The 27,196-nt window shown below is 49.6% G+C and overlaps 3 protein-coding genes across 12 annotated transcripts in view; 2 read left to right on the top strand and 1 right to left on the bottom strand.

The window, feature by feature from the left end:
- The first annotated feature begins 1,210 nt into the window (after nucleotides 1-1,210).
- CEL (carboxyl ester lipase) lies at nucleotides 1,211-16,680 on the top strand. Of its 3 annotated transcripts, none has more exons than XM_037400899.1 (14): nucleotides 1,211-1,438; nucleotides 7,625-7,820; nucleotides 8,488-8,592; nucleotides 9,007-10,503; nucleotides 11,009-11,159; nucleotides 11,600-11,722; nucleotides 12,068-12,265; nucleotides 12,359-12,489; nucleotides 12,921-13,028; nucleotides 13,251-13,368; nucleotides 14,280-14,466; nucleotides 15,014-15,217; nucleotides 15,710-15,907; nucleotides 16,417-16,680. In XM_037400899.1, the coding sequence occupies exons 4-14, from the start codon at nucleotides 10,282-10,284 to the stop codon at nucleotides 16,625-16,627; spliced, it is 1,851 nt and encodes a 616-aa protein (XP_037256796.1). In that variant the 5' UTR covers nucleotides 1,211-1,438; nucleotides 7,625-7,820; nucleotides 8,488-8,592; nucleotides 9,007-10,281; the 3' UTR covers nucleotides 16,628-16,680. The 3 variants fall into 3 exon arrangements, with proteins under 3 accessions (XP_037256796.1, XP_037256798.1, XP_037256797.1); XM_037400901.1 differs by having other exon boundaries at nucleotides 1,213-1,438; nucleotides 9,007-9,574; XM_037400900.1 differs by lacking the exon at nucleotides 1,211-1,438 and adding an exon at nucleotides 7,115-7,130.
- Nucleotides 16,681-17,693: 1,013 nt separating this feature from the next.
- On the top strand, nucleotides 17,694-26,693 carry GTF3C5 (general transcription factor IIIC subunit 5). 3 transcript variants are annotated; one of them, XM_037400902.1, is made up of 11 exons: nucleotides 17,694-17,877; nucleotides 18,209-18,431; nucleotides 18,675-18,873; nucleotides 19,907-20,102; nucleotides 20,467-20,571; nucleotides 21,083-21,197; nucleotides 21,860-21,940; nucleotides 22,487-22,584; nucleotides 23,225-23,307; nucleotides 23,603-23,745; nucleotides 24,432-26,693. In XM_037400902.1, exons 1-11 carry the CDS (start codon nucleotides 17,728-17,730, stop codon nucleotides 24,677-24,679), a joined length of 1,641 nt encoding a protein of 546 aa, XP_037256799.1. In that variant the 5' UTR covers nucleotides 17,694-17,727; the 3' UTR covers nucleotides 24,680-26,693. The 3 variants fall into 3 exon arrangements, with proteins under 3 accessions (XP_037256799.1, XP_037256800.1, XP_037256801.1); XM_037400903.1 differs by having other exon boundaries at nucleotides 24,410-26,693; XM_037400904.1 differs by having other exon boundaries at nucleotides 17,766-17,877; nucleotides 18,256-18,431.
- The window catches only part of RALGDS (ral guanine nucleotide dissociation stimulator), a 61,500-nt gene continuing 59,392 nt past the window's right edge, over nucleotides 25,089-27,196 (bottom strand). For all 6 annotated transcript variants that reach the window (XM_037400896.1, XM_037400893.1, XM_037400892.1 and 3 more), the window contains exon 18: nucleotides 25,089-27,173. In XM_037400896.1, the coding sequence (XP_037256793.1) occupies nucleotides 26,998-27,173 (176 nt within the window). In that variant the 3' untranslated portion in view covers nucleotides 25,089-26,997. The remainder of the gene's footprint in view (nucleotides 27,174-27,196) is intronic.

The following is a 27,196-nucleotide window of genomic DNA, read 5'->3' as shown; positions in this document are numbered from 1 at the left end:
TAGGTGATGGGGACACACCAGCAGGTTAGTTCCAGCCCATCAGCACAGCACACAAGGGGAAACCTGGAGGCATTAGATAAACTCCCAGGAAAAGATTCATAGATGTGTTTCCCTGTGTAGGGCAAACATTCCTGCCTGCCATTAAGGGCCTAACCTGGGAACAGACAGGGAACTTGACCTCCAAAGCTGCTACAGAATTAAAAAAGGACACCACAAACAACTTTTTTATCACTTATTCCGCCCTCAAAGCAGAGATGTTTTTCTACTTTTCCACTGGAACAGCACATCCACACAAAGCAGACAACCCAGAACAGCCACGCCAAAATTATTCAAGGATTGTTAAATCAGTTGGTTGCCTCTGTGCTGGATGAGACCTAAGAAAAAACAGATCCCTGCAGAGTTCCTCACCCACCGTCTTACAACTAACAGTCACCACAGACACACACTGATCTTAAGGCTGCAACCCCGAGCTGAGACTTGAGATCTGCCACGTTTCCTGCATGACCTCAGGCAAGACAATTGCTGGATTTCTGAAGTTGTTCAGCACACTGTGAAGCTCACAGAAAGCTTCACCCCATTTGTGAGAAGAGGATAATAATTCCCCATCTCCCCTTCACTTGTTTATTTCAACGGTAAAATAGCCCAGAATGGGACTGCCCCTCCTTATCTGCTCCATGCAGCACCTCACACAATGGAGCCTTGATCTCGGCTGGGACGCCTAAGTGCTACTGCGATACTAATAACAAGCAATAGAAACTTAATTCACCAAAGCAACCTCATTTCATAACTGACTTCGAAAGAAATCCTCCAAGCATGCACAGCCAGACCCCAACATTAAAACCACGACACTGCCAAATGGGTGGAGAAACAGGGTGAGCAGAAACATGGAGAGGATAAGCCAGACATGAGCAGCATTTCCACTGATGAATAATATTCCAGGCAGAGGAACAGAGCTGGATACGGATGCTACAAACATCCCACTTCACACCCTCATTTTAAAGGTGTTGCTTCAATTAAAGCATTTTTCAATCTGGTCCTGGGGCCGATTTTGACCTGCTGGCCCAAGGGTGATTGTGTTCACCATAGCAGGCAGCAAGGCAGGCAGAGAGCAGAGTCCCCAGGAATGGGGAAATCTGAGGCTGGGGAGGAGCTGAGTGTGCACTGGGCTCAGCTTTGGTCTGATAAGTTTATCAAGCACTGCCGGCTGCTAACTGTCAGCCAGCAAAGTGGGCCTGTTAGGGAGGAGGAACAGCTCCCAGGGCAAGATAGCAGAGCCAGTGCCTTATCAGAGTGCCTGAGCCCAAGAGGGAACTGGAGAGCGAGCACTTTCCAACCACTTCATCTGAACAACAGACAGATTGGCAGGAAAGGCCTGTCAGCCCTTCGCTTCTGCCACCCAGGCATCAACACGGAGCCCCCATCCATGCAAATAACCCTGGTAAGTGCAGCATGAGAGTTGCAAATGTGAACACAGGGGCCTGAGAGGATGCACAGGGTAGGTTTTCTTAGGAACATTGCTCAGCAGGGAGAGTCAGATTTACAGCAAGCAACTCAGATGCTTACTGAGCAAGCTGCTCCTGTTCGGTGCCCAAAGCAGCACTTCTCCCCCCCACTACCTTCCCTAGGTTTGGGAGGGGACTTTAGCACTTCAGAATAACATTAGTCACTAAATTTTGGTGTACAGATAATTGCCTTGTTTTCCCTTTACTGTTTCTGAAAAATATTAAAAAAATCACTGAGAGAATAGAAGAGGAAAAACCTGACCATTCCCTTCTGAGCTGCAAGAGTATGGGCCAGCAAACACCCCTTCAGACCTGCTCCTAGGGCAGCAATAACCAGGTCAATGCAGCTGACAGCAGAGAGACTCTCCTACATTTGGATGAGCTCCCTTGGACCTGTGCAAGCTCTCTGTCCAGAAACCTCAGCCATGACAGGGAGGGTAATAAGAGATTCCCACATGGCACATCCCCTGCTTGGTTTCCCTGCTGAGGATGGGCCATGCAGGACAGAACCACCATCAGACCAGCTGTTTCAACACGCAGGGTTTCTTGGGTCTGTCAGACCACACTGTGAGCAGGTCGCTGCTCATTTAGTGCATCTGGGCAGATGCCATCCTGCATCTCACCCACTTCTGGGTCTTTGGCTGGGTTCAAGCTGGTGCCTTGGGTCCTGTCCGTATGAGAGGATTTTACTGAGAGCTGGCCCCAGTACAAACCCTGACCCTGTGCTGGGAGGATGTGTTCATGTTTGGCTGCAAGTGCTGTCCCAAGCCCTGCAGGTGATATGAGGTGGGAAACCTGCAGCAACAACGTAGGCCAGGATACCTCCAGTGTAAGCTAGTCACTCAGGGGCTCCCTTTCTGGTAACAACCCTAGGAAGCAATTTAGCTCCTCCTAAAGCACATATGTAAAATAGGACAGAAGTCATGCCTTCAACACACCTCCTTCTCTCCCTGAAGAAAAAGGGAGCCTAGTATCTGTAGACATCTAGCGCTACATGCGTCACACCCCTGTGGTTTCTGCACTACTCTCAGGCCAAGTTTCTCACAGCTGTTTCTGCTCCAACCCATAATCTACTGTTCTCCAGGCCATGAGCAAGCTCTAAGCCGTTAAATTCCTCTGTGCATCAAGGGCTCCTAGGCAAGTCCCAAGTACAACAGCTACATTCAGTGCTGGCCAACACAACTCTGAGGTTCATGGCTTCCTCATGAAGAATGAGGAGTTAAAAAAACCCTACCCCATTGATTCTGCCTTCCTCTTGAATAATTTTAAAGCAATGGGACTTAATCTTACATCCCAGGCCCTCCTGTATTAGGAGCTTTGGTGGGATTTTTGGCAGTGGTCAAGCCCACTGGTTTCTTCTCTTTATAAAATAGAAGTTATCTCTTGTCTCAGTTGGGGAAGGGGAAGTCAGAGATGATGGAGCATTCCTGTTCTTGAAAGGGCCCCATCCTGAGAGTGTGGACATGGTGAACCAGTGTGTCAGTCAGACATCCCTGCACTAGCTCCTTATTTAGATCCAGCCTGTAGCAGCTTGACTGCAAATCAGTCAGGCTCAGTGGACACCCAGCTGTGACAGCACCTAGAAAAGAGTCCAGAAACTGCAGTTGCATCTTCTCACATCATACATCATGGATAACCCTAAATATGAGACTCAAAACTCAGAGGAGTGTATTCCTGGCTTTGACATTGTCAGCTGATCTGAGCCAGTCACTATCCCTCCCTATGTCTGAGGTTTTCCCATTTGCAAAGTGAGGATAATAACACAGACTTGCTTTGAGATCAACAGATGAGAGCAAGGTAGAATTGCTGCACGTGCACAGTAACCTCACACTGGGGTGGCACTGTGAAAACACACAAAGCATCAAAGCGAGGTCTCTGCATTGTGATCTGCCAGCCTGCATTCTTCATTTTAAAATGTTTGCCCAAATTTGAGTAGGACAACTAGAAATGGAACTCAGGTCACCTGGACTTCCAGTTTTGTTTGTTAACCAACTCTCCATCTTACCTCCTTGCAGTATATCTAAGCAGGACATCCCAAGTAAAACTCTGTTCTTCAGAAGAGTATCAGGTACCACTGTAAGATTTTATTTCTGAGTTCTTCAAGATACTTACAAAGATATGCACAAAACTAATTTTTAGTGCCTTACATTAAAGGCAGAGCAGAAGGCCTTATGGTTTCAGAGAATGCACACAGGACAGCTGAGGTTTCCTATCTTAACTGGAACTTAAGGAAACAATTAGCTAGAAAGTCAGAGAGCCATGTCTGTGCACCTGCTCTATAGTCCCACAACACTGCATTTAGAAATACTAAATGATACTTGGCATTTGAATAGCGTGTACTACCTAAAGATTTCAAAATGCTCCACAAAGATGGGAACACCTTATCCCTGTTTCACAAGGAAACCAAGAGCCAGGGAGAAAGTAACTCAAGGTCATACAGAGAGCAAGTAAACGACCTAAGAAATGAACCAAGGCGTTTTAGCTCCCAGCTCTTATTTCAGTCATTAGGCAGTGGGCAAAATTAAGCCCTGTTGTTATAGAAACAGCTGCATAAGTTGTACCAGTGGAATTTGGTGCGTTCTCTCAAAAAAAAAAAAAAAGGTAGATGACCATCTTGGAGCCCCGTCATATCTTTACTCACACTGTTCCTTGCTACTGCAAGTCTAGAAGAAACCACTACATACCATGACCTATTGCAAGACAAATTCCTATTTTCTTAACTATGTGTTCCCACTGAAGAGGGCACAACACACAACAGTCAGCAGGATTTAGCCCCTAGCCTGCAAGTTTTCTCACAGCATCATTATAATTTTGCAGGAGATACAACACAAGCCTTGTGGTTGTCAGGATCAGTAATGTATATTTTTGGGGCACCACTTCCTCAATCCCAAAGTCCACAGCAATCTTAGCTCAGAAGGGAATGTGACTCAGACCTTCAACTGAAGGACTGTCATCTGCAAACCCTGAAGACTAGATGTGGCCATGGTTTTATCACTGGCCACCAGCTGCCTCTAGAGCCCTTGCCTCCTCCCCAATGATTCAGCAAATCTTCTTCGTGGATAAAAACAAGCATGCAAGTGAACAAATCACAATGTCAGATTACAAAAATGAGCGGGGAAAAACTGCAGCTCAAAGGAGGGAGATAGAAGCTGGTAAAGTCGCATGGTTCAAGGACTGAAAGGCCTGGGAAGACTTTTTTTTTTTTTGAAGGGGATGTGAAAAAATAGTGTTGTAATTTGGATTCTTTACACTGTGAAACACTACAAATGAAAGAGAACATAATGTGGAAGGAAATGAAGTATATTCTGCCCTCTGCTATCTGGGCATTGCAGAGGGCTGATATGGATTTTTACTGGTATAGATGAGAACAGAATAGTCCATTCCAGCTTACACTGCAGCAAAGTTCCACTAAGCAAACTATTTTCAGCAGGAGTTTCTGCTTTCCATAACAAAGACTTTCAATAGTTTGGAAATCCATTGTCTGGCGCTTTGAACATCACTATTCCTGGAAAAAAACGTTCTGCAAGTAATTTGGTATCTAAGGCACAGCAGAGAGTGGTTAGAAAAATTGTTTTAACTTCTGACAGTTTTGGCCACTGTATCATATTTATATATTACAGCTCTTTTCTGTAAAAATTTTGTTTCCTGCTGTAACAGCTTCTGAGGTAAAACACAGTATCAGCTTAACAGCTCATGATACACAGTCTATAGGATAGAAAGTAAAGAAGAAACTTCAGCCAGACCTTGGCTAGGAGGTGTAATATTTCCCCTAATGGCATTCAGCCCTGACACTCCAGTCAGACCCCAATGCTTCCAAGAATGCCGTGAAAACCCTAATGAAAATAGGAGTGTCTGGAATTTATGGAGAGTTCACATCATGTCTGTGGAACCTGTCAGCCCACTGGGTCCTCTGATAACTGAGGCAGAGATGCAGCCTTCCACTAGATGAACTGCAACACAGAAAGCAAGTATAGAAGGAAGAGGAGCTCAGGAACTGTGTGCACACGCATCGTGGATGGATAAACTGAAGCCAACTTTGGTCTCATATTGCTTTCACACTCTTCCTGTTTTACCTCACTATCCAGCACAGAAATTAATGTTTTTGACACTAAAGTGAACTAAGCAGGACTGACTTACCTTGCTATGGGTTTGTGTATTTTCTGTGAATACTTATGCACTCACCCCACCAACAACTTTGAGCTCACAAAATTTCCTTGCCCCCTTTCTGAGGGCTCCTGGGGGGATCAAGGTTTTGGTGTACATACTTACAGTACCTGCTGCTCTTCCCTAGGAGACACAAAAGAAGCAACCACAGCACAAGCCACAGACCCTTCTCCCCCACTCACACAGGAAGATAATGCTATATAAAACATGTGCAAGCAATGCCAGGGCTGTCTCCTTTTAAAGCATCTCCCTGTACTGCCACCTGCTTTCACAGGTTTGGGGGTTTCCTCCCAAGTCTAACAATAATCAGGTGTGCTCTGAAAGCTCAAGTGTCAGAGCCAACCGAATTACATTTTTGAAGGTAGAAAAGGGGAGACCTTATCACCATGTTGCAGTATTTAAAGCGTGGCTACAAAGAAGATGGAGACTCCCTTTTTACAATGAGTCACATGGAAAAGAGGAGGAGTGATGGGTACAAGTTACTCCTGGGGAGATTCCGATTAGACACAAGACGAACATTTTTCACAATGAGAGCAATCAGCGACTGGAATAGTCTCCCCAGAGAAGTGGTGGATTCCCTGACACTGGATGCTTTTAAGATTCAGCAGGACAGGGTGCTGGGCCATCTTGTCGAGACCCTGAATTTGCCAAGAAGGGTTGAACCAGATGATCCTTGAGATCCCTTCCAACCTGGTGTTCTATGATTCTATGAAAACGTGGTACTACTGCACCCTACAGGCTAAAACCAGCAAATATATATTAAAACAAAAAAACCCCAAAAACCCCCCACAATTCCTAAGCCAGGCTCACACTTCGGGAAGGGAGACTGGCTCAGGGCTGCTGGGTATTTAAAGCTGACGGTTCTGCCCCACCCTGGAGTTCTCACAGAATGAGTGCTCCCACTGCCCACCCTGCTGGGACAAGCAGGAGGAACAGCAGTGGCTGTGACACTAACATGCAAACATACACACACACACAGATGCCCCCAACCCTACCTCAAGGACCTCATGGTGGTGGTGGTGGGAGCAGCGCTCAGCAGTGCTGGAGCTGCCCTGCACACCCCAGCTGCTGTGCGCAGGGTACCCACGGAAAAGGGGGAGCTCAGGGATGGGGGAAGTAGGTTGCTGGGGTGGGAAATGGGATGGAGACTTTCACCTGTTTAAGCTGCTGCCTTGTTCTGTTTTATCCCTCTTGATTTGATACAATGGAGGCAGGCACACTTGAGAAACTGCCTGGACAGCAGAAGCTTTAGCAAAAGTCCACCTCAGGACCTGCCAAGTGAGGGGACCTGGTGATTTGATGAAGATGCCTGCCTCCCCCAGCACACTACAGGCGGCATGGGATGCAGTGAGCCCGGCTTTTTGCCTGCTTCCAGTGGGATGGAGCCGAGGGGAGAGTGTGCAGGAGTCAATGCCAAATGTTCCTGTGATCGCGCTCACTGGACCTGTTCCCTTTTGGCCCCTGGTTGGTTTTGCCAGGAGAACAGTCTGTGAAATCTCCCACAAGAAACATCTTTCATTTTCTCACTGTAGTCCTTCATCGGCACTTAAAAAAAAATAATTATCTTAACTGCATTTCCATCTTGCCTTGCCCATGTACCCTACTGAGCGGCAGTAATGACAGTGGAGCAAATGCAGAGGCATTTCACAGGGGTTAAGAGTCAACTGCCTGAGGGTTTCCTGCCAGAGTGCAGGGGACCTCTGTCATTGTGCAGATGGATGTAGCTTTGCAGGGGGGGGTTAAATTTCAATTTTCTTTCTTCACTGGTGTCATGAGATTCTTTCCTGGTACCACCACTATGTGATAGGGAGGTGGGCCCAAAGTTAAACTCACCCAGCTGAGTCCCTTCTCTTCCAAAACCTGGAGCACAAACTTTGTTTTTGCATGTTCCCGTGAAGGCCCCAAGTCTGTGTGTGCTGGGGGCAGAAAGCAAACCCGATCCTTTCCCTGTTTCTTAGGGAGGGCTACAACAACCCCCAGGTGTCTGGTGAGAACCTGATTGGCCTCAGCAGGGCCCGTCGCCCGCACAACGCAATCTTTGTGAACTTTGATGATGAAGAAATCCCAACTAAACCACTGGATGCTGCTGTACAGACCTGGAAGAAAATGTGTACCAATCCTGTGGATAGAAAGGTGGAGGAAGAACTGAGAAAGGTACGTGCCTTATTCCTGACCTGAGCACTATACTGTGGCATACAGACCTCACCAGAAATTGTTGTGGTTTTAAATACTGCTGGCTTCTCTGAAGGTTCTGGGACGGGGTTTCCAGTTTAACCTTGTTAACAAGTGAGATATGAGCCTGTGTAATTATGCCAGGGACCCACATCCAGGCCTTTGGGTTCCACTCCCATTCAATATCAGCTGTCCTTTGTGCCCTTAGCAAAAATACACATTTGCTTTTTCTGTTCTCTAATCTATCAGACAAGAAGGGCTGTACTGGCAAATTCTGCCAGGGATACAGGAATATTTGGTGTCCTGAACAGCTGCAGCTCCCCTTGAAATGATGGGTGGGATAAAACTTTGTCAAGGCATGACAATGTCACGTCAGGAAAGTGAGTGAGTGGCATGTATCTGAAATGCTACCCACAGCTCTGAAATTTTATTCCTTAGAGTTGGCCATGTTCTGAAAATGAATTTTGCAATGTGCCTTGTGCAGAGCTCTCCAGCCCTTTTAGAGAGTAGACTGGCTGCTAGATGGACATTGTCTGCTTTTCTGAGGATAACGATGGGCAAATCCGAAGTCTGACCAACATAACAAGTCTCATCAGATGCCACTGAGACCACTGTGTTCAATTCCATGGTTGTTTCTGTATTATTTCAGCTCTTTGAAGTCCGTCCCGTCTGGTCTCGGAATGCAGTAAAAGCCAATATCAGTGTCCACCCGGACAAGCTGAAACTTCTGTTGCCGTATTTGGCCTGTTACATGGTAAGTCTGTACATCTGCCCTTGTGCCTGTCTGAGGCTGCTGAGAGGCAGAGCAAGGGTGCATCAGCTGGGTGTTCCTGGTTCTCTAAATCTTGTGCAGGATGCTAGGTTTCAGGCTTTGGGACAGATGATTCCCATGCCCTGATTTTGCAGAGGGAAAGTGGGGGGAAAGGACCTTCTGAGGTTATCTCATAAGTCAAAGACAGAGCCGGCATCCAGTCGTTAACATCAGGTCGCATCTCCCTCTTTCCAAGTTAAAGGATTTTGTTGATTTTCTCCTCTCCCTACTTTGCTAAAGTCACCATACCCCAAGGATCAGCCTGCCTTACACACACCAGCCCAGCACTTCTGTTACAGAACAAGGGATATTCTGCTCATCTTCAGCTCATTATTGGTTGTTTTTTTTCACGTCTAGGTTATGCCCCTAACGACATGCCCGTGAAAGCAAAGCACAGCACGTATAACTACAGTCTGCCCATCAATGTCAAGAAGCAAGGTACGTTGTACCAGTAGAAGGGCTTTCTTTGGTTAAATAAGCAGTGAAGGTGGCAAAGAGCAGCTGGCATATGAGTCTGCAGAGGAGGAGGATGATGAAGAGGAGGAGGAAGAGGACTTCAGGCCTTCTGATGGGAGTGAAAATGAAATGGAGACAGAGATTCTGGACTATGTGTGAACTCCGTGAGCCGTCTCGCTGCTGTTGGGCAGAATCGTCTCTGCTCTCGTTCCATGACAGCTGTGGGTTCAGCGACCATGCCCAGGATGTGGGAAAGCAGAACTTGTACTAAGACGACCACGGTCTCTCTACACTGACGGCAGTGCCTGCTGATGGCCGTCACTGTGGGTGTTTGCGAGGCATTGCCCACATTTTCACACTTGCTGGCCAACAAGCCCTGCAGCAAACTCGCAAGAGCGAGCCCAGAATCCAGACCAGCAGGCAGCACACCGGAATGGAGGAGGAGCTGCATTCCCAGATCTCTCCATGGGTGAGAAGTGCACTTTGGCTGGGTTGGTGGCCATGTGGACAACAGAAGAGGTGCCTGAGGAGGTGCTGGGGGAGCACTGCAGTGTCACCGGAGTCCCTAAGGCAGGTGCTGCCCTTCTGCTCAGCTAAGGGGAGTGAAAATACTGTGCCATGACTTCAGCATTGACCCTCAGTGGCGATGTTGGAAATAAAGCCATCAGCAAAAGACACTTTTTGGCAGTGAATAATTCTCTTCTGCAGGATGAAGATAACAGAACAGAGTAATTCCCTTCTGCTGTCCTCACTAGCTGGCACACTTCTCAGCTCTGTTTTGACCTCCCCAGCAGTTAGCAAGGACGGAAGGAAGCGGGCAATGGGGCAGAACTTCAGGTCCACAGTGGTTGGCCACTCATTAGTCTGCCATCGCTGGCTGGATTGTCAGCACCCATTAAAGAGACATTAAAGATCTGCTGGCGTTTTCTGAGTCTTGTGCATTCCCTAGTGTTACGCGTGCAAGGTTTCTCAGTAGTTGCCGATGATATGCTCTAATGCTTGGCTTAACGTTGATTTCAGCCTCCTGCACTTATGTGAGGCTTTCCATAACTTCAGGATTTTTTTATGTTCTCTGAAGTTCTGTTAGACTGAGAGATTTCCTTAGGTTTGGCGTCCAGCCCACAAAAGCAACATCTGCAGGGCTCTCACACTGTGACGCCAGTCTTACCTTAAGCCATGGTTTGGCCTCAGCCTACTGAAGGACAGGTGTGTAGAGGCTCCTCTGGTTTATGCAAGAGCCAAGACTGGGTCATGGCATTGACGCACAGCTGCACTCCTAGCTCTATATATATCCCTCCATCTGGGGACTTGGTCTTCAGGTGTGCACTCACCATGGCTCGCTGGGAGATCCTGTGCTTTGCCTTGTGCTCCTACCTCGGGGTAGCATGGGCTGCAACTGTAAGTACAAAAGCATTTCTTACAGCCTTGCAAGGCATTTTGCTGTTCATGCCTGAATGAGCAAGCTGCTGCCACCTCTGGTCTGGAGCCCATGAAAGGGCCTGCAGACTGTGACAGCCGAGACAGGGTGTTTTCCTGCCCTAAACATGGCAAAGGCTCTCAACAACGTTTTTCCAAAAGTTTGTGCACAGTTCTGTGTCAGGTCTGGCCTGGTTTACACCTGAAGGTCCTCACCTTCTGCCATTCACCTTTGGGAGCGCAGGGGAATTGCTGCTGCCTATCTGCTCCGAAGGGCAGCCTGCAGACATCTGCAGGGGCACATCTCCAGCGGCAGCTACCTGGGGCCTTTCCATAAGGTTCCAAAGGGCTGGCTGGGGAAGCTGGGCTGCGAGTGGGTCCATCTGGGGACTGGCCAGGGCAAGGTGTGGGTGCTGGCAACATGGGAAGACAGAAGCATGACAAACTCTGCAATGGATTTTTCTGTTCTCAATGGTGCCATGTGTAGCTGGGTGTGGTGCTCACCGAAGGAGGTTTTGTGGAAGGTGAGAATAAAAAACTGGGGCTCTTTGGGGACTACATCGACATCTTCAGAGGTATCCCCTTCGCTGCCCCTCCAAGGACTCTGGAAGACCCTCAACCTCATCCTGGCTGGGATGGTAAGATCCAGCTTTTGAATGCCTTTGGTTTGGGGTTTTATTTTCACTTCTCTCTCTTTAGTCCATTATCGACAAGCCAGAGATGTTGCTGCCTGCTTTCATCTACTAAGCAGCACCAAGAAAAAGCTTAGTCTCATGGTGGGTATGACAGTCTGTGTCTAAGTGTTCCCAAGCAATTCAATTAATCACATGAAGTAACAAAACCAAAGCAGGGCACCTGCACCTCCCCTCCCCATGCTTTAGCTGTCTGGAGCTAATTCACATGCAAAAGGGTCCCACTTTGCCACTCCCTCAAACTGGTCTCAGGGGCTGGGGAGGCTTTGCTGCCTCTGTGCTGGACTCACAGAGGAGAGGATGGATGAACGGACAGTCAGTTTGCAACCACAGGATGGAGTTGATGCCTCTAACTAGGACCTGCTGTCTTCCCTCTCTCCTCTCAGGAACACTGCAGACAAAAAAATTCAAAAATCGCTGCATGCAGATGACACTTACACAAACTGATGTCCGTGGGAGTGAGGACTGTCTCTATCTGAACATCTGGATTCCTCAAGGGAAAAGACACAGTATGTGCTTGGCTGAGACCTGGAGAGGAGATTCTCAGCTGCCTTTTGTGGACAAATTGCTCTGGAGTACCTCCCAGCAGCTACACTCCCGCAGTGGGCAACTGCAGGAGCACTGACTTTGAGAGGGAAAGGTGGGAAATGTCAGTCAATGTCCCTCAACTGCAGCCTGTTGGGAGTTTCAGCCTCTTCTACAGGGTGTTGACTTTCTTGGCCATAGGCTATTGCAAAGTATCATGTCTGCTCATGCCCAGGTGGAGGGATGCTCAGCAAGTGGGTATGGGGATGGATGGGAAGCATCTTCTAGCTATGCTGTGGCTCACGCTGCTTTTCTTCCTCATCTCCCAGTCTCTACCAACTTGCCAGTCATGGTCTGGATCTACGGCGGTGCCTTCCTTGTAGGAGGGAGTCAGGGAGCCAACTTCCTCAATAACTACCTTTATGATGGCGAGGAGATTGCTGTGCGGGGCAACGTCATTGTGGTAACCATCAACTATCGCCTGGGACCCCTGGGCTTCCTGAGCACTGGAGACGCAAACTTGCCAGGTACCATAGCTGTTCCCTCTTCAGGGGACTGTTACAGGTCCTCATCAGCTTTGCTGTGCCCTTGCTCAATGGAGGGTGCTCTCTGTCATTCAGGGAACTACGGGCTGAAGGATCAGCACATGGCTATTGCCTGGGTGAAGAGGAATATCAAGGCCTTTGGGGGTGACCCAGATAACATCACCATCTTTGGGGAATCAGCTGGTGCCGTCAGTGTCTCCCTGCAGGTGTGTTGTTCTTGTTGGACCCCACCAGAGCCACTTCTCTCTAAATGGGAGAGATGGTCCCCTTGGCGCTCTGCTGCTTTCTCCCATACACACTGCCTGGTTGACATCCTCTTCTGCCCAGGGACCGCAACACTCAGCCTCTTGGCTTTGAGCTGCTCCTTCAGTTTAATCAGTCCCACAGCTTCAGGCAGGTGTCCTCGCTCTTGGGACCTCTGATTAAACAGCATTTACTTGCCATGCCCCCCTACTCTGCTCCTTCTCTCACCATATCACCTTTTAACTTTAACTGCTGAAACTGGTAAACAGCACGAGAGCTGGCAGCTTCCCTGGGCCTGGTGCACAAGATTTGGGGTGATTGGCCAGGTCTGGCGGGCAGTGGTCTCTTCAGGAGTTTGCACCTGAAACCCTCTTGTTTCTATTCTGCACCACAGACATTGACTCCAAAGAACAAGGGCCTGTTCAAGAGGGCCATCAGCCAGAGTGGTGTCGGTCTCTGCAGCTGGGCCATCCAGAGGGACCCACTCGCCTGGGCTAAAAAGGTAACGTGAAAGTCTTGCCTGAGGGAATGGAAAAACCAAAAAAGTGATTCCCTAGAGAAAAGCATAACTAGCAAGGGATTCAGCAGGAGCCATGCTGCCCAACAGCTGTGGAAACATGATGCTTTAAAACCAACCACTCCTCTGCCTCTGTGCAGCTGGTAACAAAGCCTGGCTTTGGAAGGTAACGCTAGGAGGTTTCTCTCTCTCTCTCTCCTCCTGCAGATTGGAGAAAAGGTGGGCTGCCCCACAGACAACACCACTATCTTGGCCAACTGCCTGCGCATTTCTGACCCTAAAGCTGTGACGCTGGCCTACCACCTGGAGCTGATCAACTTGCCCTGTAAGTCCCCTGGCCCTTGCTGTGCTCCATCACCCACCCAGGGCTCACCGTGCCTTTGGTGGGACACTGAGGCCATTGCTAGGAATGCTGAAGCAGTGCCTGTGTCCTTCAGAAAGGGGACAATAATGACAGATGGTGCAGCCACCCTTCCACAGGCAGGTGCACATTGTGCTGAATGAACACTGTCCATCACGCCGTGGCAGTAGAGGCAAAGGAATTATCCAAGGGCCATGCCTTGGCTCCAAAGCAACTGTCTGGGCTTTCTATTCTGTGAAAGCAGCAAGAGCAATTGCAGAACACAGCTTACAAGCAAAAAAATAATTGACCACAATGCTGCTATTTTCATTTGAGTCACTGGGTGGAGTGTAGCACTCTCACACCAGCTAGGGAAAGCTTCTGCTCTTGCTGCCTCTGAGCATTTCTTTCCCAAGAAGACTCTCCTCTGCTTGCTTTCCTCATGCTCCTAGTAAATAGCCCCAACGTTTAGCCTTGCTCAGGACCCAGAGTGGCCAAGCCACTGCTGTGCAGCTGCACTAACCAAAGCTGGCTGTCCTGGCAATGAGTGAGCACAGCCAGATGGGATGGGGAGGGGAAGTTCTGCTCATCCCTACCTTTGGCTGTGCTTTTTAGGAAGGCACTGGGTGGAGGAGAGGAATTTTTGATGTTACCTGCTGGTACTTGGCTGGCAGATGTCTTGTTCTTCTCCCCCTCCTACAGGCATGAGTTTTACTGAATGTGAACCTGTGGTCACCCTGCTTCTGGGTGACATTCTGCCCATGCTGAAGTCACCGCCCAAGCTCTCATTCACCTTGGCCTATTCTTTCTATAGTTCTTTGATCACAGGATATGCCAGACCACACATCTGTCTTTTCTCAGCTCCTAATGGACTCCAATTTTTTCTTCTGCCGCAGCTCCCCTGGTTCACACACTCGCCCTCACGCCTGTCATCGATGGAGACTTCCTCCCAGACATGCCAGAGAAGCTCTTTGCCAATGCTGCTGACATTGACTACATCGCTGGGGTCAACAACATGGATGGACATATCTTTGCTGGCATTGATTTACCTGCTATCAACCGCCCGCTAGTGAAAATCACTGCGTAAGTAAAGGATGCTCTTAAAACTCCTAACAGGAAGAATCTTCTCTTTTAAGGTAGCTCCTAAACTCTGAGGACTTTGACCTGAGTGGACAGGGAACTCACTTTCAAAAGAGGGTGTCACTCCAAGCCAGGCTGCCTAGGGCATATGTTGCCAGATCCAGAGCCTTCAAGAAAAAGCACTACCTACTGGGGAAGCCTCCCCATATACCTTTAAGGTGCTCCTGAACACAGCACCAGCCACAGGCTTGGCAGCCCTGATGCTCTCTGTCCAGAGCAGGTACATGCTGGGTGCCCGTCCCATCAGACTCCTCCAGGAATGAAAGGAACTGGTGGCCAATTTGGCCCCAAGCTGCTCTGCTGAGAAAGCTGGGAAGCACATGCCCTCCATCTAAGACCTGGAATGAAATCACTGGCTTTTACCCCACCAAACCTTTGCTAACTGCAGGGCTGGATGTAAACACCGATGGGGGCTGGGATCCTTTTCTATGAGCCCTGCCCTACTTGGAGCTGCTGGTCTGTAATTAGTTGATACTACTTGTCTTTTCAGGGACGAGGTCTATAATTTGATCAAAGGACTTACTGTGGACAGGGGCCAGACTGGAGCCAATGCAACATACACTCTCTACACGCAACCGTGGGGTGACAAGCCGGACCAGGAGGTTATGAAGAAGACAGTGGTGGACCTGATTACTGACTACATCTTCCTGGTTCCCACACAGTGGGCACTGAAACTGCACCTGCAGAATGCCCGGTGAGCAGCTCAGCCCTGGCAGGAGCCCAAAGCCTGCCTGGGGGCCAAAATGCTGCTTTCACAGCAAGCCCAAGGGGCTGAGGAGCAGGTTAAGAGGGCTGAACTTGAAGGAGGCAGGCTTTTTGTACTGAGTACATGCTTACACATAGCTCGTACAAACACTACCTCTGTAACACTGCAAGGGAGTCATGCTAGGAATTTGGTTTACATTCCCATTAAAACAAGTTTATGCTTCCTAAAACATTCACACTCCATCCTAGCAATGTTTGATGCCACGAGACCTGGCACTGGGATGATATGAGGGTTAGGGTGAGAATCAGAATATCTATCGAAGAATGTTTTTTCCCTCTGAGACCACCTCTTAGATGCATGTGAGCACCTTCCAAGGCTGAATCTTGGGCTCTGCTGGTATTTGGAGCATGGTTATGAATCTGCACCCACTTCTCTGCTCTCCACTCGCAGCTGCTTAGCAAATCTATTTTATCTCCCCAGGAATTCCAAGACATATAGCTACGTGTTCTCCCAGCCGTCCCGAATGCCTGTCTACCCAAGCTGGGTAGGGGCAGACCACGCTGATGACTTGCAGTATGTGTTTGGGAAACCCTTCGCCACCCCCCTGGGCTACCTGCCCAAGCACAGGACTGTCTCAAAAGCCATGATTGCTTACTGGACCAATTTTGCCAGGACAGGGTGAGTGATTCTGGTTCCACATGGATTTGGGGCTTGCTGCAGCACTTCAGCCTGCTGCTTTTGCCTATTAACTTCTCAGGAACAATTCCCAAAAGCTGGGTGTCCTCTGTCTGTTGTGAGCCTGGCTCTATGTCTCCCAATGGTGGAATTTGCTCTAGGTCTTCCTCATCCAAAGAACACCTGGGGACAGCAGAAACATTTTCTGAACTTGTGAACTCTGCTTAAACTTAACAATGAGGTTTTTTTCTGAATCCTGGTGTTCAGATAGGAATTAAGCCCCCGCATGCAGCCAGGGACAATGCTAGTGGGGACCAAGGGAGGAGACTGCAGGCTGGCAAGTTGCTCCTAGCAGGCAGAATTGCTATTGCTTGGCCCAGTGTCAGGCTCTCTCTTTGCACGCACTTAAAGCCTCACTTGAGCAGACAGGGGCCCTGTCAAATAATTCAAATCTTGCTGCATCCACAAGCTGCTCTGATAAAACCAAAGTTCTATGCCTCCTTTTTCCTCAGTGATCCCAACAAAGGGAATTCAGAGGTGCCTGTTACCTGGCCGCCCTACAGCAACGAGGGCACTTACTACCTGGAAATTAACAACAAGATGAACCAGAGCTCCGTGAAGCAGAATCTGAAATCCCGGTATGTGGACTTCTGGAACTCAGTCTATCGGAAGCTGCCACAGGTTGCCAACATCACCCTGACCGAGGAACTGCTGTGGAATTAAGAAAAAGACACCTTTTAGAGATAGGCCCAGCTCATTAAAGGCTCTGTTGTAACTGAGTGATTTTTGGCTTTTCCATTTCTTTGCTGTGGCAGGATTTTCTCCCTAACATTAAGGTCAGGCAGTAAGTGACATCCAGTCCCTGTGCAACGCGTGTTCCCCTGACCCATAACACAGCACTGTCATAGAATCATTTAGGTTGGAAAAGACTTTGAGATCGTCAAGTCCAGCCATTAACCCAGCACTGCCCAGCCCACCACTAAACCACATCCCTCAGCACCACACCTAAGTGTTTTTTAAACACCTCCAGGGATGGGGATTCCACCACCTCCCTGGGCAACCCGTTCCAATGCCTGACCACCCTTTCGGTGAAGAATTTTTTCCTAATATCTCATCTAAACCTCCCCTGGGGCAACTGGAGGCCATTTCCTCTTGTCCTGTTGCTTGTTACCTAGGGGAAGAGACCGACCTCCCCTGCCCATGGCCTCCTGTCAGGTGGCTGTAGAGAGCAACCAGGGCCCCCCTCAGCCCCCTCCTCGCCAGGTTGAACTCCCCACCGTCCCCCATCACCTTGTGCCCCAGCCCCGCCACCCCTCTCTGGTCACCTCCAGCCCCTCAGCGTCCCTCCTGAGGCCGGGGGCCCAAAGCCGAGCGCGGGATTCACGGTGTGGCCTCACCGGTGCTGGGCACGGGGACCACTGCTACCCTGCTCCCGCTGACCACACCATTTTGGCCACCAGTTTTCAGCAGGTCCCGGCAAAGGTGCTGGTGGCCTGGCTGCGGCTGGGCCTGCTCTGCCTTGCTGCCTGTGGGAGCCCTGGCAGGGCAGGCCCTCCACACCCCCGCTGTTAAGTACCAGCTTTTAGATAATTACAGCTGTAACAAGGAACGCAAACCAACTGTGAGCTGTCGCCATATGTGCACAGAAATCACCTCAGAAACGCACTGAGGGCTGAGTAACCCCAAGGGGGACGGCTGCTCTGCGCTGGCATAGGCCGCCTCCACTGCCGCAGCTCCGTGGTAGGAACCATCGTGCGGCGGAACCTTTGTACCGCGGCCGCGGGGGGGGGGTGGCGGCGGGGCGGGAGCTGGGCAGGGGAGCCATGGCGGCGGCCAGGCCGTGGGGGGAGCGGGGCTCGGCCGTGCTGGAGCTGCCCCGCACGCCGCGATTGGTTTGCGTGGAGTACCCAGGGCTGGTGCGGGACGTCGGGGCCATGCTGCGGACACTGGGAGGAGAGCAGGGGGTGTCGCGGGTGAGGAGGGCCCCAGTGGCTGTGGCGCGGGGTGGGTAGCCGGGGCCAGGACCCCCCTGGCCGGGCCGTGCAGGCCCAGCGTGTCCCCACGCGTGAGGCTGCTGCCCACGGGAGAGAAAAGGGGAGAGGGGAGACGTGAGGCGGGGGGGAGGCTTGAGGCGGAGGGATGAGGTGTGAGGCGAGGCGGGAGTGTCCCCCTGAGGGTGCGGGGGTTCGCGTCCCGCGGGGGGCTGGGCCGCGGCTGAGGGGGAGGGAGGCCCCCCCTCCGGGCCCGGGGCAGGGGGGCTGCGCCGTGCCCGCTAAGGGAGACCTGGCCTGCCCCTGCTGACAGATCTACGCCGACCCTGCCAAAAGGCTGGAGCTCTATTTCCGCCCCAGGGACCCTTACTGCCATCCAGTCTGTGCCAATCGCTTCCCCACCTCCACCATGCTGCTCAAGGTGAAGAGGAGGACCAAGAAGAAGAAGCAGTCGGAGGCTGAAGAACAAATCCAGCCAGAAGTCCAGTTTGAAATGGAAATTCTTGGGATTGTCACCACCGTTTACAAATTTCAAGGTAATACTGGAGTTTGTGCCCACGTGGCTTAAAGATAAGTGTGTCTGATGGGAAGGGGAAGTGTCTCCCTTTAAACCTCTCAGGACTGGAACGAAAAACCAAATGTCCCGTTGTTACAGCCTCCTTGCTGTATAAACCTTGGCATAAAATTAGCAGGCTTTTGCTCCTGAAAGCTGACTGTTGTGAGAAATGCCGTTACATTCACAATGAATTTCATAACATTTTAACTTTTGTTTCTCGCAGGAATGTCTGATTTCCAGTACCTGGCGATGCACTCTGCTCCTGACGGCAAACCAACCTCCATGTATGACAAAGTCCTAATGCTCAAACCAGAGAAGGAAGAATTTTTCAATAGAGAATTACCTCTCTACATCCCGCCACCAATTTTCTCACGTCTGGACACTCCTGTTGACTATTTTTATCGGCCAGATATACAACACCGGTTAGTGCCTTTTCTATTAATGTGGTAAATAGCTGTGTTTGGTTCTATAATGGACAGGTAGTGAAACATTGTGTTGGTTTGATATGTACCTCTAACAGACAAGTCTTCAAGTTAAGATTTCTTTTTTCATCACTCGAAGGTGCCTCCAGTCCATTCTGGCTTCAGAATTATTACAGGATCTCTGCTCTTGAAGCATCAGAGCAGCACTAAATACATCATTCATGTGTTTCACCTGTTTAAGCTGCTGCCTTGTTCTGTTTTATCCCTCTTGATTTGATACAATGGAGGCAGGCACACTTGAGAAACTGCCTGGACAGCAGAAGCTTTAGCAAAAGTCCACCTCAGGACCTGCCAAGTGAGGGGACCTGGTGATCTGATGAAGATGCCTGCCTCCCCCAGCACGCTACAGGCGGCATGGGATGCAGTGAGCCCGGCTTTTTGCCTGCTTCCAGTGGGATGGAGCCGAGGGGAGAGTGTGCAGAGTCAATGCCAAATGTTCCTGTGATCGCGCTCACTGGACCTGTTCCCTTTTGGCCCCTGGCTGGTTTTGCCAGGAGAACAGTCTGTGAAATCTCCCACAAGAAACATCTTTCATTTTCTCACTGTAGTCCTTCATCGGCACTTAAAAAAAAAAATTATCTTAACTGCATTTCCATCTTGCCTTGCCCACATACCCTACTGAGCGGCAGTAATGACAGTGGAGCAAATGCAGAGGCATTTCATAGGGGTTAAGAGTCAACTGCCTGAGGGTTTCCTGCCAGAGTGCAGGGGACCTCTGTCATTGTGCAGATGGATGTAGCTTTGCAGGGGGGGGTTAAATTTCAATTTTCTTTCTTCACTGGTGTCATGAGATTCTTTCCTGGTACCACCACTATGTGATAGGGAGGTGGGCCCAAAGTTAAACTCACCCAGCTGAGTCCCTTCTCTTCCAAAACCTGGAGCACAAACTTTGTTTTTGCATGTTCCCGTGAAGGCCCCAAGTCTGTGTGTGCTGGGGGCAGAAAGCAAACCCGATCCTTTCCCTGTTTCTTAGGGAGGGCTACAACAACCCCCAGGTGTCTGGTGAGAACCTGATTGGCCTCAGCAGGGCCCGTCGCCCACACAACGCAATCTTTGTGAACTTTGATGATGAAGAAATCCCAACTAAACCACTGGATGCTGCTGTACAGACCTGGAAGAAAATGTGTACCAATCCTGTGGATAGAAAGGTGGAGGAAGAACTGAGAAAGGTACGTGCCTTATTCCTGACCTGAGCATTATTGCAGCATGCTGCGCAGGAAAAAACTGCATGCAGCCATTTTATCTGACTTGCCCAAAAATTTTTGGTGATTGTAGCTGAATGATACAGCAACTGTCAGTAGACACCCCTGACCCTGTTGTGTTCAGTTCCGTTATGCAAGTGAAAATTTGAGTCTCTTTTTGCAGGCAACTCACATTAAGTACCTTTTGGTGCCGCTAGTTCTTACATTAGTGTTCTCATAGCTCATACTAAGAGCCAAAGGCCCCAGTACAGAAGAATGTCCATTTGGAAAGCTGAACTGTCATTGGTAACCCACTTCCCACTCTTTCATGGTTGTTTCTGTATTATTTCAGCTCTTTGAAGTCCGTCCCGTCTGGTCTCGGAATGCAGTAAAAGCCAATATCAGTGTCCACCCGGACAAGCTGAAACTTCTGTTGCCGTATTTGGCCTATTACATGGTAAGTCTGTACATCTGCCCTTGTGCCTGTCTGAGGCTGCTGAGAGGCAGAGCAAGGGTGCACCAGCTGGGTGTTCCTGGTCCCTTACAGTTTCTGAGGTCCTAAGTACCTGAGCTTAATGTTACGTAAAGAAAAAGAGGGAAGGAAAGCCTTGCTTCTGAACAGAAGTTAAAGCCACGGAGGATTCAGTAACTGTTTTCTCCGCTGGTTCTAATCACCTTTGCAGTTCAGTTAGATGTGCGAATTGACTCTCCATCTGGCAACGGTGGCAGAGGTTTTCCGAACATTTTATTGTGTCCTTGCAAGTTAATTTGTAAAAGCACACAAATATTTGTGCTTCAGTGCACTGATTGCCCAAGTTACAGTATATAAATACTGACGCAGCAAGTGAGGAAAGTGGTGGTAAAAGAAATAATCTTAGGGCAACGAGGGGAAATACTAGAATTCTCTAAGAACCTCTGCAGCACTGTACAGTGTATTTGTAACTGTCTCCCCATATGTGTTTATACAGTTAACAGGTCCTTGGAGAAGCTTATGGGTTAGGTTTGGGTATGACCCCAGAAAACACCCTGAAGCAAAGATTTATCAAGTACTGGACTTCCGAATTCGCTGTGGAATGAAATATGGTAAAAGGGCCCAACCCACAGAGATGCTCTCTCTGCTTTCTGGTTAATCCTGGTAGTACTTTTCTTTTTACTTTTCAAACTGTTTCTGCTCTGATGAAGGTGACACCTTTTGAGCTCACTGCTTACTGTAGTTCTTCTGTTTAATACTTTATTTCATAGTATGCAGTATGTCTTCCCTCATTTGGCATATTCCAAACTCAATGGACAGCTGGCTGACTTTCCTCCTCCATTTGTTCAAAGCCCAAGTGGATGTAGCAGATCATCTTCCCCCTTGTTCAGGGTAGGCACTGAGCAGTAGATTATGTGGCTTACCTAGTAGCTTTTCCTCATGGACCTCAACATCTTGTGCAGGACAGTAGGTCTCAGACCTTGGGACATTGGGTTCCCCTGCTGTGAATTTTGCAGAGGGAAAGTGGGGGGAAAGTACCTTCTGAGGTCATCTGTCCATGACAGAGCCGGCATCCAGTTGTTAACATCAGGTTGCGTCTCCCTCTTTCCAAGTTAAAGGATTTTGTTGATTTTCTCCTCTCCCCACTTAGCTAAAGTCACCATACCCCAAGGATCAGCCTGCCTTACACACACCAGCCCAGCACTTCTGTTACAGAACAAGGGATATTCTGCTCATCTTCAGCTCATTATTGGTTTTTTTTTTTCACGTCTAGGTTATGCCCCTAATGACATGCCCGTGAAAGCAAAGCGCAGCACGTATAACTACAGTCTGCCCATCACTGTCAAGAAGCAAGGTATGCTGTGCCAGTAGAAGGGTTATCTGGCTCTTCTGTTTCTCAGTTTACCCCATCCTAGTTACAGGTGGTGAAGGGTCTTCCTGTGTTCTAGCTGAGCCAAAACTGCAGCTTTATTTCTGGGTATAATACGGTGCTGTTGTTAAGCCAGTAGAAGTGTCTCCTGGTGAGAAGTGTTGCGAGGGTCTGGGGTGCACACCTGGCTGAGCTACAGTATCTGTTAGCAGACAGAAGGGAGTTGTGCAAGCAATGCTGCAGGAATTCAGCATGCACTTCTGTTCAGTGATGGTGCAGAGCAAGGGGAGAGTCATTCTCTTTTCTTTGTCAAGGAGGAGTAGAAAAGGTTAAAATTATGAACAAATGTGTGGAAAAAGCCACCAAACTCACCACCTTTCGCACAATTGAAGAATAAGCAACACATGCTCATTTGTTGGGTTGGTCTGGTTTCTGCTGACTAGCAAAGTTGAATCAATGTAGAGAAGTGACAGTACAATGCCACAGAGTGAAAGATGTCTCTGATTAGGACTTTTTTTTTTTGTCTTTCAGTGAGTCATACAGTCAGTGTACATGATCTGAAACAGGGGCTTGGTACCTCCGGTGCATCCAGTACAAAAAAACCTGCATCCAGCAGGTATAAACTAAAGGTAAGCATTACTCTTATCAGAAGCTTAGAATAGCTTAGTGAAAAAGGGGTGTTTCCTGCTTTGTCAGTCATTAAGGAGACAGCTGTGAGTGAGTTGATGTCCTTGGGTTTACCCGAGAAGCTGCTAGTTGTACACGTCACTACAGAACTTCACCTGCTGTGTGCATGTTTCTTACATGCTGCAAGATGGGATTGGTACTCAGCCCTAGTCTTAGATGTGATGAGCATTTTGTTTCAATTGATAAAATTGCAACTTCACGGGCAGTGAAGTGCAATAAATGACCATGTGTTTATCAGCTCATCCTGCAAAATCCAGCAGGGCAAAATAAATATTTTGCTAGGATGAAACATATGATCCACTGTTGTGCAGTAGCGGGCTGCAGAGAGAGCTGCAGTTTGAAGAGATGAGGTGTGTTCTCTGCCCAGCTGTGCTGTTGTGACTATAAGTGCAGTGAAATTTAGGTGCATTCCTTCCGTCAGCTTTATCTTTTGCCATATGCAGACCTATGTCTTGGAACTGGTTTGTGTTGGAAGTGCCTGGTTTTTGAATCGGCTCATCAGAAGTACTTCGCAGTTATGCCAGAGTTGTCCTGTTTCACTGTAAAATGCACATTAATGTTTTCCTTCTTTCTTCCTCTTAGGAATCCATCTACATTTTCCGAGAAGGAGCCTTACCGCCTTATCGGCAGATGTTCTACCAGCTCTGTGACTTGAATGTGGAAAGGTATTGCACACTGGCAGCTGAGTCTTCTGTTAGAGCTAGATTTCAAAGCCTGTTGTTATATCCAGTCCATTCCCCTCTCTCATTGACCAGAAACTTAGGAAGTGTTTAGCTTCTGGATAAAAATGGAACAGGCTTCACATGTGAATTTCCTTTCCCATATGACAGTTACCTGAATAACCAAGTATGCTATTCCAACTCAATGAAGTAAAAGAGAAGTAAGCCATAGCCTGTCTCCTTTGAAGCCTACATCTGAATGTAGAAGGCTAACGTTTCCTTCCCTTTTGCTGCTTTTTAGCCTACAGAAAATCATCCATCGGAATGATGGCACAGAGTCAGAATGCACAGAGCGGGACGGGTGGTGCCTTCCAAAGACTAGTGATGATCTGCGAGATACCATGTCTCTGATGATAAAGCAGATAATCAGATCCACAAGACCTGGTAAGGACGCTTCTGAACGTCACAATGTGTTACTGCCTTGCAGATGGTGTTGAGATGTGGGCTGAATAAGGATGTTGTGGTCAGCACTGGGCAGCAGTGTTCCTGTATTTGCCGCCTCCTTTGTGCTACACCTGGTGTTCTGGTGTTCTTTGTGTTCTCGCTCATAACAGTGTGAGCTGAAGCTGTTCTGCAGTGTGAACATGGGTTGGAATTAGGAGTGGCTGGGACTAAAGTTTTCCGGTTCATCTTCCCACTGCCACGGCCTTCAGGTTTTAAATACCTTTGCACAGCGGTAATCAGGTTCTTATTCTTACTGATGTATCTGTTGGTGGCATTTTACTTGATTAATGTTATTAATTGAACAAGAAGTGAGAAAGTTATTTTTGCACGATGCTGGGCCAAAGCAGTATCCCAGTGAGTTAGGTCAGAATCAGCCAGGAGAGAAGGCATAGCACTGCAGATCTGCTGCTGTTCTGCTGGAGTTCCCAGAGTATGAAAACAGATTGCTTTGGGCTTGATCAAATTCTATTAAGATACACAACATTAGCTGTGCCCCTCCAGCTTCTGCCTTCCTCTCGCATGTTTTATGAACTCTACTGTAAATGCCCCTAGGTTTCACTGAGCAAGGCATCACAGTGTCTTTCTTCCTTCCTTCCCAATTAAGCTCTTTTCTCAAATACAAGCAGCAGTGAAGACGGCAAAGAGCAGCTGGCATATGAGTCTGCAGAGGATGAGGATGATGAAGAGGAGGAGGAAGAGGACTTCAAGCCTTCTGATGGGAGTGAAAATGAAATGGAGACAGAGATTCTGGACTATGTGTGAACTCCGTGAGCCGTCTGGCTGCTGTTGGGCAGAATCGTCTCTGCTCTCGTTCCATGACAGCTGTGGGTTCAGCGACCATGCCCAGGATGTGGGAAAGCAGAACTTGTACTAAGACGACCACGGTCTCTCTACACTGACGGCAGTGCCTGCTGATGGCCGTCACTGTGGGTGTTTGCGAGGCATTGCCCACATTTTCACACTTGTTGGCCAACAAGCCCTGCAGCAAACTCGCAAGAGCGAGCCCAGAATCCAGACCAGCAGGCAGCACGCCGGAATGGAGGAGGAGCTGCATTCCCAGATCTCTCCATGGGTGAGAAGTGCACTTGCAGGTTCAAATGAATAGGGTTCATTTGAAAATGGGGCACCAGTCCCTCAAACACAAACCGAAGCTCAACCCAGCAGAGTTAAGGTAAGGCGCAAGCGCTGCCTCCCCTGCAGTCAGGTCCACTCCTCTTTCTCCAGGAACATGCTGGCATTTGGGGGAAGGAGAACAGGACAATCCCTGCCTTGGGACAGAGACGTTTGAGCATCAGTATTTTATTGCAAAGACTAATTACATTGCTGTGTACAAGTCACACCAGGCAGTGTGCTCCTTCATTGAAGTGGTACAAAATACATATGGTACAGCCAGTCCCTCCAGTGACGCTGGGCTGCTGGGGTACATGGGCAGGAGGGGACCAGCCTGGCCTCAGGGTGGGCAGGAGCTGGCAGGCACAGAGCAGAGGGAAGACCCTGGGGTGCCAGTGCCCAAGGGCGGGCAGGGGGGGAGGCAGGAGGCTGCCCCTGCGTCAGAGAGCCAGGGGCTCCCATCATGTGCAGCGATGGGCGATGCCACCTGAGGGGACACGGGGCTGGGAGAGCTCAGTGCCAGCCACGCTCACACCTAAGCAGCCTCTTCCCTACCTGGTGCCAGGGGCCTGCAGCCCAGCTCCTGCCAGAAGCCCAGGCCCCTCTCCTGGAGCCGGGGAAGGTGTTGTACCCATCCAGCAGCACGGACAGACGGGAAACAAACATGTGCTGGAAGGAAGCACTTAAAAAAAAAACACAAAAAGAGATGGAGCCAGGAGCCAGAAAAGGTCCCCCTTCAGTTAGTGTTTCCTGCAATGATTAAAACAAGTGTCTGGCCCCTGCTTGAGCGACTAGTGGTAAAGAAACAAGAGGGGGTGGCTGATGGGGTCTGCACCTCATGAGCATGGCTGAACGACGCTGCTTCTGCCACCATTCCTCCCAGCAGCCTTAAATACCAGGGTGGGGAGAGGAGAGGGACTGGGCTGCAGGGCGAGGGGAGGGTGGATTAGTAAAATGTACAAGTTCATCTCTTCTATTTACAACCAATAAATATTGAAAAGAAAAATCAGTAAACTTTTGTTTTATACAAAAAAAGTCTCATTGCTGCTTCTCCCAGGGTCACTGTTTGAAAAAGTCTGGTTAAAGCCCGAGGTGAGTGGCACTTTCTGTGGGTCAGGCAGTGGCAGCTGGGGCAGCTGGGGCACCCTGAGCTCTCCGGCTCCTCGCCTGCCTGCGCAGACCCAAGGTCTCTATTTACACAAGTTCAGACAGAAATTTGCTCTCCTCCTCATTCGGCTGGCAGCGCTGGGGGCACGGCCCAAAGCTTCCCCCGACGGTAGAGGAGACACTGGCGTTTGATCTTTGGTGCAAGTTTGAACGTGGGCCGTCGAAGTCCAGCTGGAGGATGCGGTGGATCGGGGAGAGGAGTGAGACCATGCGGGCTTCCAGTTAAGAGCACACAGCGCCTACTCCACCATGGCAGGGGCACAGCCCTCCTCCACAGGGCTCCGAGCATCGGTGCGAGGCTCCATCCCTTCCAGCTTGCTTCCCAGCCTGGGGCATCCATGGCTTCTCCCACGAGAAGGACAGGCAGAGATGTGTGGTGATGCCAGTTATCCCAGGGAGGAAGGATGTGGAGGTAAAAACGCCAGGGAAGCCAGGAAGGAGAGCACCCCACCCTGTGGGAGGGTAACGGCTCGTGTTCTGCTCCTTGCAAATGGCCCCTCTGCGAGTCACCGCTCCCCGGCTTGCTTGGACACAAGGCACCTACGGCAGAGGCGGGCTCCAGCTCTGGGCTGGCCGACGGCTGGACTAGTGTCACACCGTGGAAGGTTTTACAAAAGAAAAAAAAAAAAAGGGAGAAAAAAAAAAAAAGAGAGAGAGCTATTCCCTCCCCCTCCCCCCCACTGCCTTCCTGTGTAGAAAAAAGACCTGATTGAAACGGGGGCTTGTGCAAGGAGTGGCGGAGGCTGACAGCGGCTGCCAAAGCACCCTGGCTCTCAGCGTGGGAGGGAGATGCACGGCTGTCCCCCCGGGAGGGTCACTCCTTGCTGTGCTGGGCAGCAGGAGCACCGGCCGCAGCCCAGCCCAGAGCAGCCTGCCCCCAAGGCCCCGATGGTGATGGTGGCAGTGGGGCTGAGGCTAGAAGATGCCTTTGGCGATCTTCAGGCCTTTCTGCTTCATCCTGGGCAGGGTGGAGCTGGAGCCGTGCTTGATCTTCACCCCCTTGGAGAAGCCCCGCTTCTTGAGCACGAAGTCGTAGTTGGCGGCAGAGTTCATGGCGTAGAAGACATTGGCATTGTCGGGGATCTTCAGCTCTGGAAATGACCGAGGATGGAGG

Source organism: Falco rusticolus, chromosome 9 (assembly GCF_015220075.1).
Source record: "Falco rusticolus isolate bFalRus1 chromosome 9, bFalRus1.pri, whole genome shotgun sequence".
Taxonomy (NCBI): domain Eukaryota; kingdom Metazoa; phylum Chordata; class Aves; order Falconiformes; family Falconidae; genus Falco; species Falco rusticolus.
This window is presented reverse-complemented; position numbering and strand designations above follow the sequence as displayed.